This window comes from Somniosus microcephalus, chromosome 9 (assembly GCF_052327205.1).
Source record: "Somniosus microcephalus isolate GS21.2 chromosome 9, FLI_Smic_1.0, whole genome shotgun sequence".
Lineage (NCBI taxonomy): Eukaryota > Metazoa > Chordata > Chondrichthyes > Squaliformes > Somniosidae > Somniosus > Somniosus microcephalus.
Window position 1 is genome coordinate 186,153,905 of NC_140995.1, and position 25,583 is coordinate 186,179,487.

Here is a 25,583-nt window from a genome sequence, read left to right on the forward strand (position 1 = left end):
AAGCCTTTCTAATGAATAAAGTGTGTATGTCATAATTACTTACTATCCGGTTCAGACAAGACAACATAATCTATTATAAAATTAGTTTAACCCAGCTGCTACTGTGCACTGGAGCACAGCTCAAAACGACTCATAATTCAATACAAAATTGAAAATTTCACTCAACTGTTGCAAGGGCAGTGGTTTTGGAAAGTGGGAACATTGGCATTGCAGCATAGCTGCTGCTCTTCTGTGGTTTGGGCCAGGCTGTATTTTTCCGGCAGAGTAGAGGGAATGTTATACCTGAGCTGGGAGTGCCGTTGATGACACTGGGTGCCAAAAGTTAAAACTGTTCCATTCTCAGGCACTGGTTTTCTTCAGCTTGATGATTTCCCCCAAAACACCTGGCACATTTGGGAGTAATACCACATAAACCTTTAGTATTGCACAGTAAAATATGTGTTTATTTCAACAGTACATTACACAACAGGGACTGTGCCAATAGTTTCAGAATCACCTTATATTAGCAGTGTTATTGTAATTTCAAGACAATGGAAAGATCACAGGTAATTCAAACTCTTGAATTCAACATCTGTAACAAGGAGCTATTTAAACATATCAGTCGGACACTTTAACACACAAACAAAAAATGATTTGAACCTTATTTAATGCATGAATAAAATGTTTCCAGTATCCGTACATAAGCAGGATTGTGATTAGTTACTTTACTTCAGTGACAAGGGATGTTAAATAATTCAACACAGTTTGTAGCACCAGAACTTTTTTTTCACGTTGAGATAAATTACATTTGAATAGATTCATCTTTTATCAGCTTTTTTTTCTTGTCTTTTTCTTTTTGATTTAGAACACAAAAAGGGCACCTGAAACCAACGGGTAAACGCTACAATTAGTTTTAAAGTAGCAAGTGGACTGGTATAGATTAGCCAAGAAATTCCTGCAGAGGTGCAACCGAAATTCTGTCCATTTTACGCCAATGCCGAATTACACTCAAATTTCCTGCCAATCTCATTAGCATATGCTGCCCAAACGTTAAAAATAGGCATAAATAGGTGCAAATCAATGGTAATCAGCATAAACAATCGGGGCCCAAGGAAAGCGCTGAACTCACACCATATATTCCTTCTTTACGTATGATAAATAAAGTTTTAACTCATTAGCCATCATTCATGCTTACTAGGCATGACATGTTTAAGAACCTGCAAACTTTTCAAATTTTTAATGTGACTAATACTGATGCCATAAAAATGCATTCAGAGAAACAGAAAATACAGCGCACGTCAGAGTGAAGATAAAAAACCCCACAAAAAATGACATCTGGTCATAATTTGAAGAGAGCCTCTGTGTAAGCGCAGTCACGGGAAATTCACGTATAACGCTCTGTAACTTGGGAGCAGGGCCATTATTATGGGCAGAGAGGTGTTCGGGTGGAGGGATTGATAAAAGATTTGAGCGTATTGTATTTACGCACGTAAATCACGTGCACAAAATTCCACAATCTTTTAGATCACAAATTAACTTTGCGCCCGAATTGTGTGGGTCTCTGGGCGCAAATACACAGGAAAGTCCAGGCCATTATTTAATATCACACCAAGAATCAATGATTTCTTTGTAACAAGGGAGTGATGTATTAAGCTATGTGTCTTCAGACCAGAAGCGTCTCCGCCATTTAAAAATGTATCCTTTTTTGCAACGTGTCACAGGTGCAAAAAGAAAATGTCTCCCATCTCATTATGTTCCCCCCTTTACCATATTCAAAATTCCGCTGTAAGGGGACAGTAAGTGACTTGATTCTCAACCTGATGCTGAGAGGTTGTTTCCCCAGGCTGGAGAATCTAGAACTAGGGGTCATAGTCTCAGGATAAGGGGTCGGCCATTTAAGACTGAGATGAGGAGGAATTTCTTCACTCAGAAGGTTGTGAATCTTTGGAATTCTCTGCCCCAGAGGTCTGTGAATGCTGAATCGTTGAGAATATTCAAGGCGGGGAATCAAGGGATATGGGGATCGGGCGGGAAAGTGAAGTTGAGGCCGAAGATCAGCCATGATCTGATTGAATGGCAGAGCAGGCTCAAGGGGCCGTATTGCCCACTCCTAATTCTTATGTTCTTTTTAAACCAACAACACGCAGGTAGGCAAAGATCAACGTAAAGGTTAACTCACTCATCCCACTCTGGGTGTTAGTGTCTTCCTCTGCTTGGCGCTGTCTAAAACAGACTGAGAATGGGAACTAACTGTGTTGGAGGCAGTGTTGAGCTAGAGAGGGGCAGCCTTTTTATCTACCACTCCACACTATTCTTGTACATGAAAGGTATTGAAGGATTGGTACCTCAGTGAATGGAGGTTTACAAAAAACACATCTTGTGATATTTCTGACATTTTGCTAAGTTAAAGGTGCTACAGAAGTGCAAGTTGTTGATGATCTAAAGAATCAGTAATGTACTTTGGAATATCGCGTTACATAGTGCTCATCACTCTGCGTTCTCCTAAAATAAGAGAACATAGTATAAAATGGCCTTTTCTCATAGTTGTTTTGTAAGTGGAATGGTTAACCCACCAAATTTATACGGACACGAGTGTTTTCTTTACCTCCTCCTTCTTCCCTCCCATAAAGAATTCAGTGGCAGGGGTTCCAAGCAAGTAGGATCTTTTGCCCTGGATGGTGTTGAGCTTCTTGAGTGTTGTTGCTGCTGCACCCATTCAAGTGAATGGTGAATATCCTATTGCATCCTGACTTGAGACTTGTAAATGGTGGAGAGGTTTTGAGGGGTCAGGAGATGAACCATTAATCACAGAGTATCCAGCCTCTGACCTGATCTTGTAGCCATAATCGTGATACAACTGGTCCAGATATGCTTCTGGTGATCCCCATGCTGTTGATGGTGGTGAGCTCAGCAATGGTGGTGCCAAAAATAATGAAAAATGCTAATGGAATGTTGTTTTTTTTTTAGATCTCAGGGAGTTGGAATAGAAAAATTAGGAAGTGATGCTTCAGTTTTACTGAGCCTTGATCAGACCCCATCTGGAGTAGTGCATTCAGTTTTGTGCACCGAATCTCAGGAAAGATATATTGGCCTTGGAGGAGGTACAGCGCAAATTCATCAGAATAGTACCAGGGCTTAACGGGTTAAATTATAAGGACAAGTTGCATAAACTTGATTTGTATATCCAAAGTATCCCAAAACACTTTACAGCCAACAAAATACATTTAAAATGTAATCACTGTTGTAAAATAGGAAACATGGCAGCCAATTAGTGCACAGCAAGATCCCACAAACAGCAGTGCAATAATTAACAGATAATCTGTTTTAGTGACGTAGATTGAGAGATCTTTTATATCCGCCCGAGTAAATAGACAGGGCCTTGGTTTAATATCTCATTCGAAGGATGGCACCTCCGACAGTGCAATGCTCCCACAGTACTGAAGTGTCAGTCTAGACTCGGAGGCGAGAGTGCTACCACTGAGCCAAGGCTGACACCTAGGATAACCACTTGAAACAGACAAACCCTAAATCTCAAATCCAACCCACAGGCCCTGAAATTCAGGGACTTGTGCAGACCCAATCCCAAATTGTGGGGATAGGGTAATTTAATTGCTCAAGTCGGATGGTATAACTTGTAAAGGAGCAAACAGGTCTTTTCTTTTCTCCAGGATTGGTCATCTTTGTCCTGGGTAGTCTTGGGGTCTTAGTAAGGCCCTCAATGGAACTCATGCCAGCAATCAGGTAGAGAGAGTTCCATTGGGCTTTACAAGGGTGTAATGGATAGAATTCACAGGGTAGCCTGGGAACTCCTCCAGATTCTTGATGTAAAGGGGTGGTGGGTGGCATAAATCGTGCCATTCATGTAGAAATGACTTATGAAATATACTGGGCAGCCTGCTGGTGGCGCTGTCCAGGGAGAGTATAAATACTTGGGCACGTGCCTAGCTTGCTCAGGGACATTTTGTAAACAGGAACTAGTGAAGGAAAACTAGACTTCCATGTTGTGAAACAGTCAATTAAAGCCTTGTTTAATATTCTGGCCAAGTGCCTAGTAGTTTTCTTACGTCAGTGGGTAGGCAGAAGACCCGCTCACCCCCTCCGCCACCGGAACTTCCAGCACTTCTTGCATGTGGTGGAATCCTCATGGAACCAGATTCCACCCCAAATTCAAGCCCCCTGACAGAAAAAGCGCCTGCTCTTCGCCATCCGGAACAGAATCCAATAGCAACCCAATTGCTTACAGTGAATGCTAATACTCGCTTTAGTCGTACAATTAGTGTAAGCAATCGATTTTGCAGACCACTGGATCAAAAATTGGGATTAGCTGTAGGGCAGTGGATCAACTAACGCGTAACTGTTTCAGCAGGTGGGAACAGCTGTGGCACACCGAGTTGAGTGGGATCTGTAACAAATGATCCACCTGGATCACTTAAACAGATTCCAAACCCACTTAGTCTCTCTATTGCTGATCCACCAAGTACTCAACTCAGGACCAGCATCACAGAATCTGGATTCATTGTAACCTATGTGCAATCATTTCTTCAGTGAGAAAACCTTGTTCCTCTCAATGTATCAACTGTTGATTAACCGCGTCAAAAATAACTGGATAAATTGTGTGATTAAACACTTGAATATACAATGATCTCATAAAATATCCAACTGAAGCCTTAGTTGTGCAATGGCTTCATGTAATATATGAATGTACACTTGAATGTATAATAGGGAATGTACATTCTTAAGGTCTCAATAAAGATTGAAAAAAAACTTCTAAACACAAATTGAAGGTTGTAAACATTAACAACACAGGTGATCAAATACTCTGAGGAATAACATCATTCATGAAGCAAGATAGTGCAATTCACAGATAAAATGAAAAAGCTGCAAATTCTGGATATTAACCCTCACTTACAATTCTGACTTGCTGCATTCATTCCATAGGTGACTCAGCCATGGTTTCAGCAACGCATGAACCATCTTGTTCCACAGAGAATTTGATCACCTGCGGCTGTTTTTATCCTTGAAATCTTGATTCTAGTGCTTAAACAGATATTTATCTAGTTCTTTTAAAAAGAGTCGAGTGTCTGCGGAGGCATCGGGAGGAGCAAGGCTTGCCTGTTAATGAAATGGCTCTGCACCATTTATATAGCTTGCAAAGTAAATTGCTATACATCCTTTTATATGTGCACCAAATTGATAAGCTAAAACATCAGTATGAAATAATTCATCTTCCAAACTTACTATATTTGAAATTAAATACAGAATAAAGGAATTTATACTGTGCAAACAATGTAAACAATATAGTCAATTTGTGAGTGACAAGTCCAATATACCAAGGGGGAGAAACGTCCTTGCATTACCATGTGCTCTCACAAAAATTCACTTTTCCACTGTCACTAACTGATTCCAAAGACAAATCGTTACCGAACTACATGCTTTTAATTGGAGAAACCTTGTGAAGTGAAATCAGTTATAGTGATCAATTTGGCCAGTAGCCCAAATGATCATTAGCCCAGAGGATGACTATAATCGACTGTATAGTTCTGCGCAGGGCTCAGCAGCACTTCAAGCAGCTGATTAGTCAGGCGCTCAGTCTCGCCTCACAATGGGGTAATTTTGACTTGGTGCGAGAGTGTAAAACGGGACAGCGAATCGGCAGCCCATTTTACATCTCTCCCGATATTTATTTTCATTAACTTACACTATCGCACAAAGTCAAAATGAATCCCAATCTCTCTTTTTTAATTTTGGCTGTTTTTTGTCTTGTTTAATTTATTCAGTCACAAACTGGTATTGAGTGGAATGACCCAGGGACATTATAAAAAGCTAAACAGCTTGCAATACAACTTTCTAAAAAAGCTAGCGAAAAATCTAATGCCATCTAATTTTCACAGCAGCAATGGCACAGATTTGGTTTGAAAATCGTAGCATATAGCAACCAAATTTCATTCAAATTCAGAAGCACCTCCTCCGCTGAGACCCGCTGTGTTGGTTGCCCAGTTGGGAACTAGAACTGGATCAGCTGCATTCTAACAATCCCAGAATCAAATGCTTGTCGTCCCATCAGAACTACCCTACATCTATTGACCAGTGCAGGCTTCTGACTGATAACTGAAATGGCAGTCATTTTAATGCTGATGGAGTAGGTTATCTTCACCCTGCACACAAGAAACTCCAAGGGGGTGCATTTTCGTGGGGGTTCTCCTGCTCGTCTGCCGCGACTTTGGCAGAAGAACTGCGGAAATCCTGGAGAGAGAAAAAAGGCGTAAACATTTCCCCGGGGGTTCCGCTGAAGGACAGTGGATAAGCGGGAGAACCCACCGCGGAAAGCCATCCCTCATGGGACATTGCTCCATTATTGGGACATTAGTGCACAGACATGTATGAAAAACATCGGAAAATACCCAAAGCACACGTGGCAAAGGTAACCTAGAGTAATTAGTGTGCCTCACTCCCACTGGCTTAGTAAATAAAAGGTAGGCCTCAGGTACCTTATTCTGATAATGCTCACTTTCTTGCACTGAAGTTGAAAAGTATGTACTAAAATTAAAAAGAGCAACTTGATTTGAAAAGAAACATTGTGTTAGGTATTTAAGGGATAATTTTATTAAATCACACCTTGCCCAACAGAAGCATATGTCAGGAATTTGGGTGCATGCACAGTGCCGTAGGATGGGCTGCATTATAAGCAAGATATGGGTGCACACCCGAATTCTCAGTATGAGCAGGGAGTGTGATTTTGCAAAATTATCTCTTTAATATTAAAGAAATTAATATGGAAATGTCTAATTTAAATGTAACAATCGTTCTTGTAAAGCAGTGCATTATCTTCTATATATATAAAGCGGTACTTCTGTCATTCTGTCTGTCATCGCCTGTGCGTCTGTCGGGCTATGCGCTCGAAAGTTACAGGGCGTACCTACGCGCGCGTTAACTCCAAAGAAAGCTTACGCTTCCAGTACGGTTTTAAGCGTATTTACTTTTCGGTCGGACGAAAATTGTTCGCGCCTTATGCAAAAAACCTTCAAAATTAAACTCATTATCTGCTAGCATTGATTGACTGACATCAAGGTTCCACCAATCCTGTTCCGTCACGATTGACCAATCCTACAGTACGGTCCCCTGATGGTTGGCCAATCAGTGTGTGTGTGGGCGGGACTATTCGTTTTCATCTCGGGGATGTGCCAGCCATTGTTTCACTACCAGCTCTGACTTCAGCTTCCAGCTCAAATGACTTCAGCTTCCAGCTGAAACTACTTTGAAAGTTAGTATCTCTTTTAAAAATAACATAAGATTTACCAAAAACGTTTTATAAGTACTTTCACTTTCATTTTTCAAGCTTTTAAAAGGTAGACAGACAGGGACACAGACAGGGCCCTAAAGCCTGCCACTCGATTTAAAATGTTGCCCAGCACCAGATTCACAAAGGGACACAGACAGGGCCCCAAAGCCTGGCACTCGATTTAAACCGCCTGCCCCAAAGCAGCCCTGGCAACGCCGGGCTCTCCAGCTAGTATACTATAATAATGTGCATGAGGTCTGTGTACATTTACTGCTAGAGGCCCAAGCGTGTCAGCTTGTCTGATGATTGTTGGGGCGCGTTTCTCATTTTATACTTTGCATTGCAAAGCGGAGTGACATTTGCATACTAATTTGCTGAAACAAATGGCCACCATTGAGATGTCAGCTGAAGATATTTGAAATTTAAGAAACAAAAGTTAACTATTGTTTTTTTTAAATTGATACGCAGGCACAAGAACCATGCACGCTGGCCTCGAAAATCCGCAAACTCACTAGCAGATTCGGAGAGCGTGAGGCGAGCTCGCACCTGCGGTGGTGGAAATGGAGGCAGGACCCAGTGCCGTATCCTACAGGGCTATGGACCAAGAGCTGGAAAGTGGGATTGGGCTGGATAGCTCTGTTTGGGCTGGCGCAGACGTGATGGGCCGAATGGCCTCCTTCTGTGCCGTAAATTTCTATGATTCTCTCTGATCTCCGCCTCATTTCAAGTTGCATTGGGGTTTCCTCTGGGGCAGGGGTGTGTGGTTATTGTTTGCCCCATTGTAGCCAGACATCCCCAATGGAGGTAGGATTAGTGGGATGAGGGGTCCTGCTGGAATTCATGCTGGTCCCGCCTCTAGTGCTCCATATGTATTGCATGCCTGATAGAAGTATGCATATGGTACTTAGCAGGCCTCAGGCTGGTTTGAAGGCCTAGGACTGTTGAAGAAATGCACTGTGAGGCACTGGGTGAGCAATTTTTAGCAGTTGGTACTGGAAAACAAAATCATAGTTAAGTTTTCACATACGAAGAGATTTGATACAAGAGTCAGCGATGCATTGGGTCACTGTGCAGACAGACAATGACCCTGAAATTCCCAAGGGGTGCAACCCACATCCCACCACAACTTTGGCAAGAAATCTGCAGCACTCCCTTTTGTCAGCCATTTACCCCACTTCTCCAGGGAATCTGCTGATCTCCCACCAAAGCTGCAGCAGGATATCGGGAGAACTCTGGCGGAAATTCAGGACGAATAGGTCTTACAATTGTGCAAACAAGTTGCACTAGTTGTCAGCTGCAGAATGCAGTGGAGATTGTCTCATTGTGGAATATGCTACAATCCAAATTGGGGCATAAAAGCAAACTCTGGCTCGAAACTTTTAACTGGATGGCATTCTTGTACTGTAAAAGATAAATTATGGTAGATGGATCACCAATAGGTGTAGATTAGAAACACATAGTTACAAGTCTGGTCAGTACTTAAATGATAAGAAAAGCAAGGGAGAAAGGCAGATTCTAGATAATATTAATGAGGCAGACTGAATTCCAAGTCGGTGTGCAGGAATTGCACTGTCTTCATGAAAAAGTGTTCAGCAAATCTGGTTTCTGTGTATCGGGAGAGGGAACAATGCATCATTCCATCAGAATGATGTATGCCAATGTGACAATGATGGACTACAATGAGATTGAATACATTACATCAAAACATTTGTGCAACATGAAGGACCAGTTCAAATGATTAGGGTGAAGTTATTTATGGTCCCGTATGGAAAGCTATCCTCTGGGCAATTCGTTCCAAGGCTAGTGTGAAAAGGTTTAACAGCACACACACCCAAGTCAAACACAGGTTAGCTGCAAAAAGAAAATATTGCAGATGCTGGAAATCTGAAATAAAAACAGAAAATGCTGGAGAAACTCAGCAGGTCAGGCAGCATCTGTGAAGAGAGAAACAGAGTTAACGTTTCAGATCGATGACCTTTCGTCAGTACTGGAAAAAAACAGGAAATGGAACAGATTTTTAAGCAAGTGAAGAGGCTGGGAAAGGGGGGAGGGGATGAAAGAACAAAAGGGAAGGTCTGTGATAGGATGAAAGGCGGAAGAGGTTAAGAGACATTAAGAGATATTCAAGGCAAAAGGAGATGGTAATGGAACAGGTTAAGAAACAAAGGATGGCTCTAGATGAAGTGTAAATTATGCTGGCAGAATGAAAGACAGCTGCCATGTGGGGGAGAAGAAAAAAAGACACAGACAAAAAGTGTGGATAAAAAAAATATATATATATGATAGGGGCCGAGGTTATGATCTGAAATTGTTGAACTCTATGTTGAGTCCGGAAGGCTGTAAAGTGCCTAATCGAAAGATGAGGTGCTGTTCCTCGAACTTACGCTGAGCTTCCGTGGAACAATGCAAGAGGCCGAGGACGGTGAGGTCTGAGTGGGAGTGGAGCGGTGAATTAATGTGACAGGCGACCGGAAGCTCGGGGTCCTCCTTACGGACTGAATGGAGGTGTTCCGCAAAGCGGTCACCCAATCTGCGTTTGGTCTCCCCAATGTAGAGGAGACCACATCGTGAGCAGCGAATATAGTAAAGTAAAATTTCGAGAAGTACAAGTAAATCGCTATTTCACCTGGAAGGGGTGTTTGGGGCCCTGGACAGTGGGAAGGGGGGAGGTATAAGGGCATGTGTTGCATCTCCTGCACTTGCACGGGAAGGTGCCGGGCGAAGGGGAAGGGGTGTTAGGGGTGATAGCGGAGTGGACAAGGGTGTCCGTTCTATCTCCCGCACTTCTGTCCTCACCCCTGCCCCTCCCTCTTGTGTGTGTTGACAACTAATGTAAGGCGTAGATTATCCATGTTACTTCCCATTGCAAAATAGGGTAGTGTTTACCTGGTCTCTGCCAGATAAATACATTTTGCATTTGATACTCACATAGGTGGTATTATTGCCATATCTGGTCAGAATACAGGCATTGTGACAGGATGGAATAATTATAGCGCACTCTTGATTTTGCTCATTGTAAACATAGCCATTGTGCTGTTTTTCAACATCTTTCTCCCTTAACACATGACTGATGGTGCTCTGAATGGTCCAGGACTGCAGCCATATGTTTCTGCAAAAATGTTTCTAGGAGGTCAGCAAAGAGGTTTAAAAAAAACTGTTCCACACTTTCTCATTTGGCCAAGTGTCCTTTCCTCCCTGCTATGTCCATGATATTTGTGATTTCAGATCTTAACATGCATGAATACTGCCAGCAAAAAACTGCAACTATTCAGCTTATGGGTTTACTGCGCTAATGAAAAATAACTGCATCTCTAGCTGTACCACACTTCCTGTCTGCAGTAAACATCTATGACCTGCCATCAACAAAATTCTGGCCAGTGCAATTAATAGTAAATGATATGGACATGTGAAAGACAATAAGTACAAGACTAGAAATGGTTGGCAAATCAATAGTAAAAAAAATCAAGTCTTGTAACACCCAGTCATGTGATTTAGTATCACGCCTTTGCTTATGTTACAATACTGCAGCAGGCATTTATTGGCATCACTCCAACAATGATCTCAGCATATCTTCTACAGTGTAGAGATAGAAATAGTACAGGCAAATTCTTGAAACTTTTCAGCCTACAAATATAATTTTTTTTAAAAGAAGACAGGTAGAAAGTAGTGGCCTGCTCGTATTTTTTTAATATCACACCCTTTCAAATCAGGTTAAGTCTGTGCAACTCTTTCCTATCTGTTACTCCCCACGCACAGTATATAAATGGCATACTTAGAGATCCTCCTTGTATCACAGCATTGCACTACTGATGTTAACCTGGGGAATGTCTCTTTAATGATTAGTGTAGAATTTCCAATGTTGGCAAAGGCAGCACACAGGCAAAACACTGCTCAAGTGAACTAAGATTTAATAAGGCAAGGTGGTAAGCAGCAAACAAGATCCATCCCAGTTATCAAAGAACTTGTTCCAAGTCCAGTTGATATGACCAATGTTACTTTCCTTTTAATACCATCACAGCAAAAAAGTTCTATTGCGGTAAACTGGAATATAAAGCAATGTTTGGCGACATAACGAGGCTTTTATTGTGCTGAATCTGTGAAGTGTTTTGGTAATGAACAGCCAAGCTTAGAGCCAGCTCTGCACGAGGCAAATTATTTTGCTTACAGATGGGTCTTCAAGGAACTATGGTTCAGAGTCCTATGAAAAAGAAAAGAGAACAAAAAATTAAGGACAGTTTTTCTTTAGCAAATAATTGTAAAAGGTAAATACAGTGGAACCTTCATTATCCACCCTCCTGTAATTCAATATCCCAATTATCTACCACAATTTTCACAGGACAAAGCCTTGCACAAGACATCACCCAATAGCATTTACACATTGCAACAGTGACCACACTTCAGAAAGTACTTCATTGGCTGTAAAGCGCTTTGGGACGTCCGGTGGTCGTGAAAGGGGCGACAGAAATGCAAGTCTTTCTTTAGCACAGCTTCATATATTTGCATTTCATCTCCTTTTCTTGTTGAACAAAACTGCATAATAGTGACAATTTTCATCTGTTACGTTGCACACTCCAATTTATGGGTTACAGCAGAGTGGGTAATTTGGCAGAGAACTGTTCCCAAGTTTTAATTCCATGTGCGTTCCTGGGGCTGAAAAACAAAATCACGGCCACCTCCCTTCAAAAGCCTGCTTGAGCAGGCCAAATCACCGCTCCCACATACCAATTATAATACGGGTGTGGTGCTGCTGTGGACAAAGCCTCGCCCGAAGTTACAAGATTCAGTAAGAGACCAATTTTAATCAATTTTTAAATATTTTACCGAGGCTTGTAGCAAAGCCTAATTTTCTCACCCAAACTGGCCACCGCAAAAAAAAAGCACTAGGGTTCCTAGAGTTTTTCTTCAAATAAAAGGCTTATTTTAGCTGCAAATTACATAGAATGGTTCCTCCGAAACAATTATTATTAGTAAAATAAAAGTGACTGGAACCTGCCTGGTAATTCAAAAGAACAAAACTGACTTTAAGGAGGCTCTCTCATTACATTTAGAGATCTAGCTTCTAATTCAAGCTGAAGGTCCATGATACAGACGGAAGTATCATTCGACAGTAGTGCTAACAAAATCTAGACTCCTATTTCCTCCTTTGTTGTAATTATCAGCTGAATGACTATTGACAGTTTTAGGCAGACTGAAATGGAAGTTTACATTCAATTCTCTGAATTCAGAAAGGCTTTGGTGAGCCTCAAAAGGCAGTTCAACCATCGTCAGCCTTTGCCATGGCAGAGGAGCAAAGAAATGGTAGATAGGGAAAAGCAAGTGAAAGAGAACTCTTGGTGTTGCCATCAATCTGCAAGCAAGTAACCGAATATCCCAATGCTCAACATCCTAACTGATGGATGCTGAAATCGAAGTGATGCTGCACGAAATGATTGTGAGAAAGGCTGCTCTTTGTGCCACTCAAAAGTACTGCCCCCGGAGGTCAATGTTGCAAGTTGTCGCCCATAAGGAATTCCAGGCAGGTTTCAGGCCACAGCTGCCCGTTACTGTCCCTGCATGTGCCAGCCTTATGCTGCATGGTAGCTTCAGGTGTCTACTTTGCATTGGCCGATCTATCGACACCCGAGAAGAAAGGCCCCCATGGCCACAGGCAGGACCTACAAAAATGGGTTGGTGGCATCTTGGCAGGTGTGGTCAATAAGTAACACTGGCTTTCTCACACCGTGTCATGCTTTCAGTCATGCACTACCACTGAAACGACGACGTACTCTGATCGAGGTGCTTCTGAAATCCCAATATTACAGTTAGTCAGGCATTCACATAGCTTAGTGATGCTATTGGGGATTGTTGATGCATCCTCCTCTGTAAAGAGGAGACTCCACCAGCACTACATCTGCCAAAGTGAGGCATGTTCATCTGCAGGTACCAAGCAAGTGAGCACAGTGTGTCTCGCATGCAGCCTTGGTAGGTGCTCTTCTTCCAGACATGTCGGATGGGGAATCCCATTCGAAACTCATTGGAGCCATTAGTGGAAAAATATACATATACATATATATTTACACACAACTGACAGAGAAGAACGTGGGAATTTAAGTGGTAAGTAGGAAAACAAAAAGGAAAATAGTTTAAGAGATGCAAAATTACACTGGGCTTTATATTGCTGTGTCCTCTCAAGAGTTCTAACCCTAACATTACCAAACAGTAAAATCTTGTCAATGCTCCTTTAAAACCGGAAGAAAGGGTTCACAACCCAAATTTTGTTCAGTATTCCCATTAAAGAATCTCTTCGGCCACCTTAGGATCTAAAGAACTAGTGTGTGTGAACTAGCTGCACCCTCACTCAACTAGAAAAAATGTCCCATGTTTCTGTAAAATGTGGTGCTCCTCCTCATTGGTCACACACACCAAGTAATTTAGATTTTGTACCCATTAGAAGAAATTATGCTGCTAAATATAACCACTTAAAAAACATCCCCTGCTATAATATTTACTACATCATTAAAAAACAGGTCCATTTCATAATTGTATGCACGGCATTCTTTCAGCTCTTGAATGGTTGGTTAATGGGGGAGAGCTACAACTCACAACTGGAAGAAAGAATACATTGGTTTACAACAGAAGCCGATCATATTCCTCATTCTTTAGACAAACCAAACTCTGAAATCACCAGGGAAAATTGACTCAATCCCCACACCCCAATGATTCACAATTAATTAACAACCACAAATAATTCTTATAGTTCAAAACAACAAGACACAAAATACTCACTTCTTATGCAATTTCATGAATCAGCCAACAGGTGGTGTGTCTGTCCAGCAGGACAGGACTGAACTGAATGCGGACTTAAAGCCAGCAACTGGTTTTTAAGTATTGCCTAAGTGAGCCAAGAACTGATGAACTCTTCAGACCATTTCCTTCTGTGCAAAATTACACTGGCCTTTAATCCAGGCACTAACATTTTCATTTTCCGGTTGGCAAACGGTAACTAGTGGGGTGCCACAGGGATCGGTGCTGGGGCCTCAGCTATTTACAATCTACATTAATGACTTTGATGAAGGGACCGAGTGTAATGTAGCCAAGTTTGCAGATGATACAAAGATGGGTGGGAAAGCAAGTTGTGCAGAAGACTCAAAGAATCTGCAAAGGGATATAGACAGGCTAAGTGAGTGGGCAAACATTTGGCAGATGGAATATAATGTGGGAAAGTGCAAGGTTATCCACTTCGGCAGGAAAAATAAAAAAGCAAATTATTATTTAAATGGAGAGAGATTACAAAATGCTACAGTTCAGAGGGACCTGGGGGTCCTTGTGCATGAAACACAAAAAGTTAGCATGCAGGTACAGCAAGTAATCAAAAAGGCAAATGGAATGCTGGCCTTTATTGCAAATGGGTTGGAGTATAAAAGCAGGGAAGTCCTGCTACAATTGTACAGGGTATTGGTGAGACCACACCTTGAGTACTGCGTACAGTTTGAGTCTCCTTATTTAAGGAAGGATATACTTGCATTGGAGGCAGTTCAGAGACGATTCACTAGGTTAATTCCAGAGATGAGGGGGTTGACTTATGAAGAAAGGTTGAGCAGGTTGGGCCTATACTTATTGGAATTTAGAAGAATGAGAGGTGATCTTATTGAAACATAAGATACTGAGGGGGCTTGACAAGCTAGATGCAGGGAGGATATTTCCCCTCGTGGGAAAATCTAGAACGCTGGGGCATAGTTTCAGAATAAAGGCTCGCCCTTTTAGAACAGATGAGGAGGAATTTCTTCTGAGGGTCGTAAATCTGTGGAATTCTCTGCCCCAGAGAGCCGTGGAGGCTGCGTAATTAAATACATTTAAGGTGGGGATAGACAGATTTTTGCAAGATAAGGGAGTGAAGCGTTATGGGGAGCGGGCAGGGAAGTGGCTTTGAGCCCAAGATCAGCCATGATCTTATTGAATGGCGGAGCAGGCTCAAGGGGCCAAGTGGCCTATTCCTGCTCCTATTTCTTATGTTCTTATTTTGTCTCTTACAAAACTCCTATGAGTTGGGAGATACAAGTTGTTGTTGTTCTTGATTATACTAAACAGCTGTGCACGGTTATGAAGCTCTGTATAGAGTGCAACAAAATAGCATTAGCAGGAGTGGCATCAGTAGGCAGTGGGCACAGTTGCCACATCTCTCAGGAATGTTCACTGAAGACAGCGGAGTTATTCTAGTCCACACTTTAACACATCAATGGTTTGCTTCAACATTCTGGGAGAAACGACACGTGAAAGATTCGGAGACCTCATTGTGGCGAATGTGTTTGAGCAGATCAGTGGCCCGTGCAAGGATTCAGCTTCAACAGTGGCACAGGAAAAGGCAGTTTGCTGCCATCAAGTGCTGGCATCTGTCTCTGCACAAGTGACAGGAGAACCCCTGCAAAGTCAGCAGGCCCCCGCAGGCTATTCCTGGCACACAGAAGGAGCGTCTTAGTCGCCAACAAGACAAGGTAAGCTATACAGTAATTATAAGCAGATCTTCAGCAACCCTCTATTCCGATCAGTAGTGCATCATTTACAAGTGCACTAGAAAAGTGGCCCATCACTACATATAGTACAAGAGGAACAGACTGCAGCACAGCACATTAAGCACATGCTACATATTCACTATTATTAAAATAAAAACACAGCATGCCTCCATAATTTTATAGTCATTGTTTTCTTTCAAAATTAATGTTTTCCAGATAAATACTTAAAAGGAATGCTTCATGAAATGCAATAGAATAAAACAAAAATTACCAGTCCATAACCAGTGTCATGAAGCCATAGGGGAAGTGAATAGGGTATTAGGGTTTATAGCTAGTACAGTTCAATATAAACTAGGAACATAGGAACAGGAATAGACCATCCTGCCATTCAATTAAATCATGGCTGATCTCCATCTTAACTCCATTTACCTGCCTTAGTACCTTAACCTTGAATACCCTTGCCCAACTAAAATCTAACAATCTCAGTTTTGAAATTTTCAATTGATCTAACCTCAACAGCTTTTTGGGGAGAGTTCCAGACTTCCTTCACCCTTTGGGTGAAGAAGTAGAAATACAATACTTTGTCTATACCTTAGTACAGCCACATCTAGAATACTGTGTTCAGTTTTGGTCCCTTCACATGGTGTGAAATATCAAGGCCTTGGAGAAGGTCCAGAGGAGGGCGACAAGAATATAGCTCTCAGGGTAGACTCCAGGAACTGGGGCTCGGAAGGCAAGCATGAGAAATTTTGCATGTTCACCATTAACTAGTGCTTAACAAGCCAGAATACTATTACTGCCTCGTCACTTAGCAAGTATTAAACTACAATTTTAATGAATTTTTAGGAACATGGATAAAAATTAGTGAATAGAAGATCAGAGCAGGAGTAGGCCATTCGGCCCCTCGAGCCTGCTCTGCCATTTAATGAGATCATGGTTGATCATCCAAATTCAGTACCCTGTCCCTGCTTTCTCCCCATATCCCTTGATCCCTTTAGCCTTAAGAAATATATCTAACTCCTTCTTGAATATATTTAATGAATTGGCCTCAACTGCCTTCTGTGGTAGAGAATTCCACAGGTTCACCACTCTCTGGGTGAAGAAATTCCTCCTCATCTCAGTCCTAAATGGCTTACCACTTATCCTTAGACTGTGACCCCTGGTTCTGGACTCCCCCGCCATCGGGAACATCCTTCCTGCATCCTGTGACCCCTGGTTCTGGACTCCCCCGCCATCGGGAACATCCTTCCTGCATCTAGTCTGTCTAGTCCTGTTAGAATTTTATAAGTTTCAATGAGATCCCCTCTCATTCTTCTAAACTCCAGCGAGTATAAGCCTAATCGACCCAATCTCTCCTCATACATCATTCCTGCCATCCCAGGTATCAGTCTGGTGAATCTTCGCTGCACTCTCTCCATGGCAAGAACATCCTTCCTCAGATAAGGTGACTAAAACTGCACACGATACTCAAGGTGTGGTCTCACCAAGGCCCTGTACAACTGCAGCAAGACATCCTTGCTCCTGTACTCGAATCCTCTCGCTATGAAGGCCAACATACCATTTGCCGCCTTAACCGCCTGCTGCACCTGCCATGCATCTGCCCAATCACCCAACCTGTCCAAATCATACTGGAGTTTCTCGGCATCCTCCTCACAGCACACACGCCCACCCAGCTTTGTGTCGTCTGTAAACTTGGAGATATTACATCTAGTTCTGTCGTCTAGATATATTTATATATATTGTGAATAGCTGGGGTCCTAGCACCGATCCCTGCGGTACCCCACTAGTCACTGCCTGCCACTCGGAAAAGGACCCATTTATTCCAACTCTTTGCTTCCTGTCTGCCAACCAGTTCTCTATCCAAGACAGTACCTTACCCCCAATCCCATGTGCTTTAACTTTGCACGCTAATCTCTTATGCGGGACCTTATCGAAAGCCTTCTGAAAGTCCAAATACACCACATCCACTGGTTCTCCCTTATCTATTCTACCAGTTACATCCTCAAAAAATTCCAGTAGATTAGTCAAGCATGATTTACCTTCTGTAAATCCATGTTCACTTTGTCCGATCTTGTCACTGTTTTCCAAGTGCTCTGCTAGTACATCTTTTATAATGGATTCTAGCATTTTCCCCACTACCGATGTCAGACTTACCGGTCTATAATTCCCCGTTTTCTCTCTACCACCTTTTTTAAATAGTGGGGTTACATTAGCTATCCTCCAATCCATGGGAACTGTTCCCGAGTCTATAGAATTTTGGAAGATGACCAGCAATGTATCTACTATTTCTAGGGCCACTTCCTTAAGTAACCTAGGATGTAGATTATCAGGCCCTGGGGATTTATCGGCCTTCAATCCAGTCAATTTCCCTAACACCATTTCCCTACAAATACTGGTTTCATTCAATTCCTCCCTCTCATTAGACCCTATGTTCCCGAATTATCCATTACTGCAAATACACAAAATAATTACACATTAAGCTCAAGCTTGGCACCTGTATTAGCTCTAATAATTTCACCACATCGGGTTGCTAGTTTTTAGAATGGACACTAGAAATGGGCACCAAGCTTTAGAGCCAGAATTGCACCAGTCTGAATTTGTTTTGAAAAAAAATCTCACATTGGTTACTTCTGATTTGCTGGATTTAGAATTGCATTTTCTTTTACAAAAATGCAGCTGCTACAATCTGCATCACTTTGGAGAAATGTCTGTTCTCTTTTTCAAAAATGTTATTTTGTTCATGTATATATTGGTATATAGATGGGGTGGGTGTTCTTTTTACAGTCATTTGGTATCCAATTGTCCGGCAATCTCACAATGGTCTAATTACCACTAATGCGAGTCTAGCATGAGAAAATGGGAGTTCTGGGGGAAATGGGTGATCCTGACTGCAGGAACACCTCATTCATGCACTGGCCTGAACTACAGAGACCCTGAATCTGAAAGTGTCTGTGGGCTTGTTCTGATCATGTACACATTACTTAAAGTCTAGTAAATTCTGCATATTCCACAAAAGCACAGCTCACAAGAAGCATAACATTGTTTCCAGAGAAACAAAACGCAAACAGACAGAAACAATAAAAAAAGAAAGTAGCGACTTAATTTGGTACTTGAATCTATCACTGCATAAATGAAAGCTTAAGGACAAAGATTGCTAACATTATTTGTTTTTGTTGATATCCATTGGAAGGGAGAGTATTGCAAATACGTGATTGCCTAATGTATGTGTGTTGTGGAGTCCTACTCTCCTCTCCGTCATTGGATCATTAAGTTAGACACTGGCTTCTCCCGATCTGGTACACTTTTAATCAATCGCCTTGCATAGTTAATGCCCATTTAATGGAAGAAACAATAAAAGCTGCAAAATTCAATTTCTCAGCTATGAACGCTATAGATTTTATTATTTGGCTGGATTAATTTAAAGATTTATATTTTGATTTTTAAAAATAAAATACAAGCTGCAGAGCCAGAGACCAACCCCCTCCCACAATACCCCTCTGCTAGCCTAATCAGTAAAAATAATGAGGAGGAGGAATTCCTTGAGTGTTTGAGGGATGGTTATCTGGATCAATATGTCGAGGAACCAACTCGGGAACAGGCTATATTGGACTGGGTACTGTGCAATGAGAAGGGACTAATCAGTAATCTTGTTGTACGGGGACCCTTGGGTCAGAGCGATCATAACATGATCGATTTCTCACTCGAAATGGAGAGCGAAGAAATTGACTCAGAGACTAAGGTCCTGAATTTAAACAAGGGGAATTATGATGCCATGAGACGGGAACTGAGTAGGTCTGATTGGACAACGTTCCTGGGAGGACTGGAGGTAGATAAACAATGGCAAACATTTAAAGATAGAATGACAAAATTGCAAAAATTGTTTATACCAATCTGGCATAAAAGGAAATCTAAAAAGGTGACTCAACCGTGGATAACAGGGGAAATTAGAGACAGCATAAAATCCAAAGATAGGGCGTATAAAATAGCCAAAAAAAGCGCCAGAGCGGAAGATTGGGAACAGTTTAAGATAGAGCAAAGGAGGGCAAAGGGCATAATCAAGAGGGGCAAAATAGCTTACGAAAACAAGCTGGCGGAAAATATAAAAACTAACTCCAAAAGCTTTTATAAGTATATCAAAAGGAAAAGACTGGTGAAAACCAAAGTTGGTCCATTGCAGTCAGATACGGGGGAATATATAATGGGAAATAAGGAAATGGCAGATCAACTAAATGCATACTTTGGGTCAGTCTTTACGAAGGAAGACACAAAAAACCTCCCTGGGATATCGGGAAAAATAGGGACATTGGCAAAGGAGGAACTGACGCAAATCAATATCTCTAAGGATATGGTGTTAAGGAAGCTAAAGGGATTGAAGGTGGACAAATCCCCAGGGCCTGATAACATGCATCCTAGGGTACTGAAGGAGGTGGCCCTAGAGATAGCGGATGCACTAAGGATGATTTTTCAGAATTCATTAGACTCGGGAACAGTGCCGATGGATTGGAGGGTAGCTAACGTTACCCCACTATTCAAAAAGGGGGGTAGGGAAAAAGCAGGTAATTACAGACCTGTAAGCCTTACATCAGTTGTGGGCAAAATGCTGGAGTCCATCATTAAGGATGAAATAGCGGAGCACTTAGCAAATGGGGACAGGATAGGACAGAGTCAACATGGATTTACAAAGGGTAAATCGTGCTTGACTAATCTATTGGAATTTTTTGAGGGAGTAACTGGTAGAATAGATGGGGGAGAGCCAGTAGATGTGGTGTACCTGGACTTCCAAAAGGCCTTCGATAAGGTCCCACATAAAAGATTAGCATGGAAAATTGAGGCTCATGGGATAAAGGGGAAAGTTTTGGCGTGGATAGGGAACTGGCTGTCAGATAGAAAACAGAGAGTTGGAATAAACGGCTCATTTTCTGAATGGCAGGCAGTAACAAGTGGGGTACCACAGGGATCTGTCCTGGGCCCCCAGCTGTTCACAATTTACATTAATGACCTGGATCAGGGAGTCGGATGCAGCATTTCCAAATTTGCAGACGACACTAAACTAGGAGGGGGGGTGGGCTCAGAGGAAGAGACCAGGAAGCTCCAGAGCGATTTGGACAGACTGGGCGATTGGGCGGATAAATGGCAGATGCACTATAATGTGGACAAGTGCGAAGTTATCCACCTTGGGTGCAGGAACGGGAGGGCAAATTATTATTTAAATGGCAATAGATTGGGAGAGGGGGAAGTACAGAGAGACCTGGGTGTTCTTGTACACCAGTCACTGAAGGCGAGCATGCAGGTGCAACAGGCGGTCAAGAAGGCAAACGGTATGCTGGCCTTCATAGCAAAAGGGTTAGAATACAGGAACAGGGATACCTTGCTGCAGCTGTACAGGGCACTGGTGAGACCACACCTCGAGTACTGTGTACAGTTTTGGTCGCCTCATCTGAGGAAGGATGTTCTTGCCATGGAGGGGGTGCAGCGGCGATTCACCAGGCTGATACCAGGAATGGCGGGAATGACCTATGAGGAGAGACTATGTAGTTTAGGGATGTACACACTGGAGTTTAGAAGATTGAGAGGGGACCTCATAGAAGTGTATAAAATTCTGACAGGTCTAGACAGACTGGATGCAGAAGGAATGTTTCCCTTGGCGGGTGAGAACAGAACTAGAGGACATAATTTAAGGATAAGGGCTAAACCATTTAGGACAGAGATGAGGGGGAATTTCTTCACTCAGAGAGTGGTGAACCTGTGGAACTCATTGCCACAGAGGGCAGTGTATGCCAGCTCATTAAATATATTTAAGAGGGAATTAGATATATTTCTACGGGCAAAAGGGGTTAAGGGTTACGGAGAGAAGGCGGGGACGGGATACTGAATTAAAGGATCAGCCATGATCTCATTAAATGGCGGAGCAGGCACGAAGGGCCGAATGGCCTACTCCTGCTCCTATCTTCTATGTATATGTATATACACAGTGAAATCGCAATGATCCACCTTCCCTATTATCTTTTTTATGACAAAGCCTTGCATGTTAAGTGAAACTACACGTTTCTTTTGTTATTTGTATTTAATTTTTTTTGGTGATTAAAAAATGACATAAATGTTTATCTTGGTTTTGCTATTGTGCTGCGTATTTATTTTGCCACTGGTTACAAATAAGCAGGAGTTTGGTACAAGATGGCAACAGATGGTATTTGAGTTGGAAAGTGTGGAAGAGGACGGTTTGGCCATGGTCACTGCAGATGCAGTTTGCCTCTTTAACAAATGGGGTCGCTGTCACACTCCTTGAAAGACTTTTGGAATGAATGCCTGGCACATCAGTCTTTTTCATTGTTAGCCGATACTGCTACTAATTCCTTATTAGCACTTTCATCTTCTTACTTTGCCATGCCTTTGCCATTCTGATCATCAGAGTTATGGAGCATACAGTAGACAACAATTATTCTGAAAACAATGATGGCTGTAATGGAAGGCTGCCCCAATCTGTTCAGACATATGAAATGCTGCCTCAAGATACCAATGGTACGGTCTAATTCTGATCATTCTGATTGTAGCGCAAGTGCTATGCTTCTGTCCATTATTGGCACATGAGCATCATGAACCATGGTTGTACAGGTTAGCTTTGATATCTCTGCAAGTCATGCTTCCACTCTTCATTACGCTTCAAATAAGGGTGACTGTGCTAAAATGAAGGCTTTATACGAGAACCTCCCGGGGATCACTGACCTGCATGATTCCGTGCTGTTGGTCACATAATGGCCCAGAAATTAGGTTCGGGGGCTTGCCGCGCGTGCAAGCCCCCGATGTGCACTTACCTGGCGTGCCGACAGCTGAAGCCTGGGCCTGCTTGGAATTCCTGTCACTGGCCCGGTTCAGCTGTTGGCACGCTGTGCTTGCCTGATCCAGCGGCGTAGTTAGTTCGATGTGCCGGCTGGGATCAGGTGAGCACTGGGCAGCCAATCAGGGGAGGGAAAACTTCATTCATGAGTTTGATAGTAAGAACTGTCAAACTCATGAAAACTACGGGCGCCCAAAACACTACTTAAACTTTAAATAAAATTTTTAAAAACATCTCACTAATTAAATTAACTATAAATAACTTTAAAAAACTATTTTAAACAATTAATCAAATTTTTGAAAAAAATAATTTTTTAAGGAATCGGGTCTAAAAATACACTTACCTTACTGTAAAGTCCTTAAAAACAATAAAGCTGTGGAAAAAATGTTATAATTTTAAATAATAGACCACTTACCTTAAAGAATCAAGTCCTTGCATCTCCTTTTTACATTTCTAAAAAGTTGAGGCCCTTACACACGGGCAAACCTGTCAAAAAGAAGGAAGTTCAACGCGTGCGCACAGAGTCCTGCGCGCATGCGTTGGACCTCTGAACCCCTTGGAGGAAATGTCGGTTTCCCGCGCATGCGCTGCGCATGCTGAAATCCGGCACTTCCAACGGGCCCACGCTTGAGTACCCCGTCCGTACTCATGCGTTGGGACCGGAATTACTGGGCCACTATATCCACACTGAGATAAAAAGGATCCTCTCGGGTAATATAGCATTGTGCCCAGGGGCCCAAATGGCAGCATGGGTGCAATAAATTACTTTCTGGATTCTGGGAAAGCTAGCAGTTCTGCAGAATTGTGTGGTCCTATCGTGCAACTGTTGTTGGTCAGTAGTGAAAGTGACAGTCATTGGCCCTGCTGAATATTACATCTGTGACCTCCTTGATGCATCTGTGGACAGGAAACTGGCCAACACTACAACTGTGCCCCATGCTAATCCGGAAGGAACTCGAGGAACAGCACCTCATCTTCCGATTAGGCACTTTGCAGCCTTCCGGACTCAATATCGAGTTCAACAATTTCATATCATAACCTCGGCCCCTATTACTTTTTACTTGTAATTTTTCCACTCCTTTCCCCCCCCACCCCCCCCCCCCCCTTTCCTTTTGTTTCACTCTCCCACCTGGCAGCTATCTCTTGCCCTGCCAGTACACTTCACACCTAATCTCAGCCTATTACCATCTCGTCTGGCTTCGAATACCTTTTATTGTCTCTTCTACTTCTTTTGTCTCTTTCACTTCTTTTGTCCGATCGCAGCCCTGCCTTCGATCTATATTATTTTCTTTCCAGTTTTGAAGAAGGGTTCGACCCGAAACGTCAACTCAAATTTCTCTCCACGGATGTTGCCTGACCTGCTGAGTTTTTCCAGCATTTTCTGTTGTTATTTCGGATTTCCAACATCTGCAGTATTTTGCTACCATGCTGACTTTGATGGCCACTGGTAATGTTATACGGATGTTACATGTTGTATGAAGGTCTTCCAATGTTAAACCTCAGGCTCTTTATGCACATCTCTACTGTCATTGCCAGAATAGCAGAAGGTAGCACTTGACAGTATACACATATTAGGCCAGTAATTCCGGTCCCAACACGTGAGTACGGACGGGGTACTCACGCGTGGGCCCGATGGAAGTGCCGGTTTTCAGCATGCACAGCGCATGCGCGGAAAACCGGCATTTCCTGTCCTCTGAACCAAGGGGTTCAGAGGACGAACGCGTGCGCGCAGGAGTCTGCGCATGCGTGCTGAAATTCCTTTTTTTCCACAGGTTTGCGCGTGTGTAAGGGCCTCTCCTTTTTACGAATGTAAAAAGGAGACGTAAGGACTTCATTCTTTAAGGTAAGTGGTCTATTACTTAAAATTATAACATTTTTTCCACAGCTTTATTGTTTTTAAGGACTTTACAGTAAGGTAAGTGTAGTTTTAGACCTGATTTTAAAAAAAATTATTTTTTTCAAAAATTTGATTAATTGTTTAAAATAGTTTTTTAAAGTTATTTATAGTTTATTTAATTATTGGGATGTTTTTTAAAACTTTATTTAAAGTTAAACTAGTCTTTTGGGCGCCCGTACTTTTCATGAGTTTGACAGTTCTTATTATCAAACTCATGAATGAAGTTTCCCCTCCCCTGATTGGATGCACAGTGCTCACCTGATCCCAGCCGGCACATCGAACTAACTACGCCGCTGGATCAGGTAAGCACAGCGCGCCGATATCTGAACCGGGCCAGCGACAGGAATTCCAAGCAGGCCCAGGCTTCAGATGTCGGCGCGCCGGGTGAGTGCACATCGGGGGCTTGCACGCGCGGCAAGCCCCCGAACCTAATTTCTGGGCCAATGCGAGTTAACATAATGGGTAGCCTTTTCCTGCTCTTGCTGGTCCTCCTTTGCAAAGTCTAGAGCTCGTCGAGCACTGAATGAAGTTCAGTCAGTTCAACAAAAAAACTAGAATGCAGAAAGAAAATTTGAACTAACTCACCTTTAAATGAAGTCCCAACTTTCTCACTGCAGCCTCTCCAGTGACATGAACATATTGCATCAACAATGTGTTGCTATTGCAATCCCTCGAGTGCCCAATCTGCTAACTCAATTGCCCTAACACACATAAAAGGGGGGTAATTTTGACTTTGGGCAATAATGTAAAACAGCTGATAGCGAATCAGCCATCTGTTATACATCTCTCCCGATCTTTATTTCCAATGAAGCCAAAATTCCACCCACTCAGTGCATTAGTGCTCACACTTCAAATTCTCCATTCGGCTATTCTATTGGTGTTGGGGAATGGAAGACAGGGACATACTACATTCTCAACATTGCTGGGTACTGTTGCACAATTGCCAGTTCTGACAAAAGGTTGTCCACCTGAAACATTAGCCTTACCTTCCTCCCTCCACAGAGGCTGCGTGACCTGCTGATTTCTGTTTTTATTGCACAAACGCCAGAAACAATTGCCACGTGTAAGATTTATGCTGACAGCAATTTCCAGGCTTATGCTTCA

At 42.4% G+C, this 25,583-nt stretch overlaps 1 protein-coding gene across 3 annotated transcripts in view; it reads right to left on the reverse strand.

The window, feature by feature from the left end:
- Positions 1-415: 415 nt before the first annotated feature.
- Positions 416-25,583, reverse strand: part of sh3bgrl2 (SH3 domain binding glutamate-rich protein like 2) — a 95,133-nt gene continuing 69,965 nt past the window's right edge. The window contains exons 4-5 of one of the 3 annotated variants that reach the window (XM_085997689.1): positions 11,424-11,456; positions 416-860 (exon numbers count right to left, since the gene is read on the reverse strand). In XM_085997689.1, the coding sequence (XP_085853815.1) occupies positions 11,442-11,456 (15 nt within the window). In that variant the 3' untranslated portion in view covers positions 416-860; positions 11,424-11,441. Of the gene's footprint in view, positions 861-11,149; positions 11,457-25,583 lie in introns of those variants that run through there. The other 2 variants (XM_085997688.1, XR_015079592.1) reach the window with 2 other exon arrangements.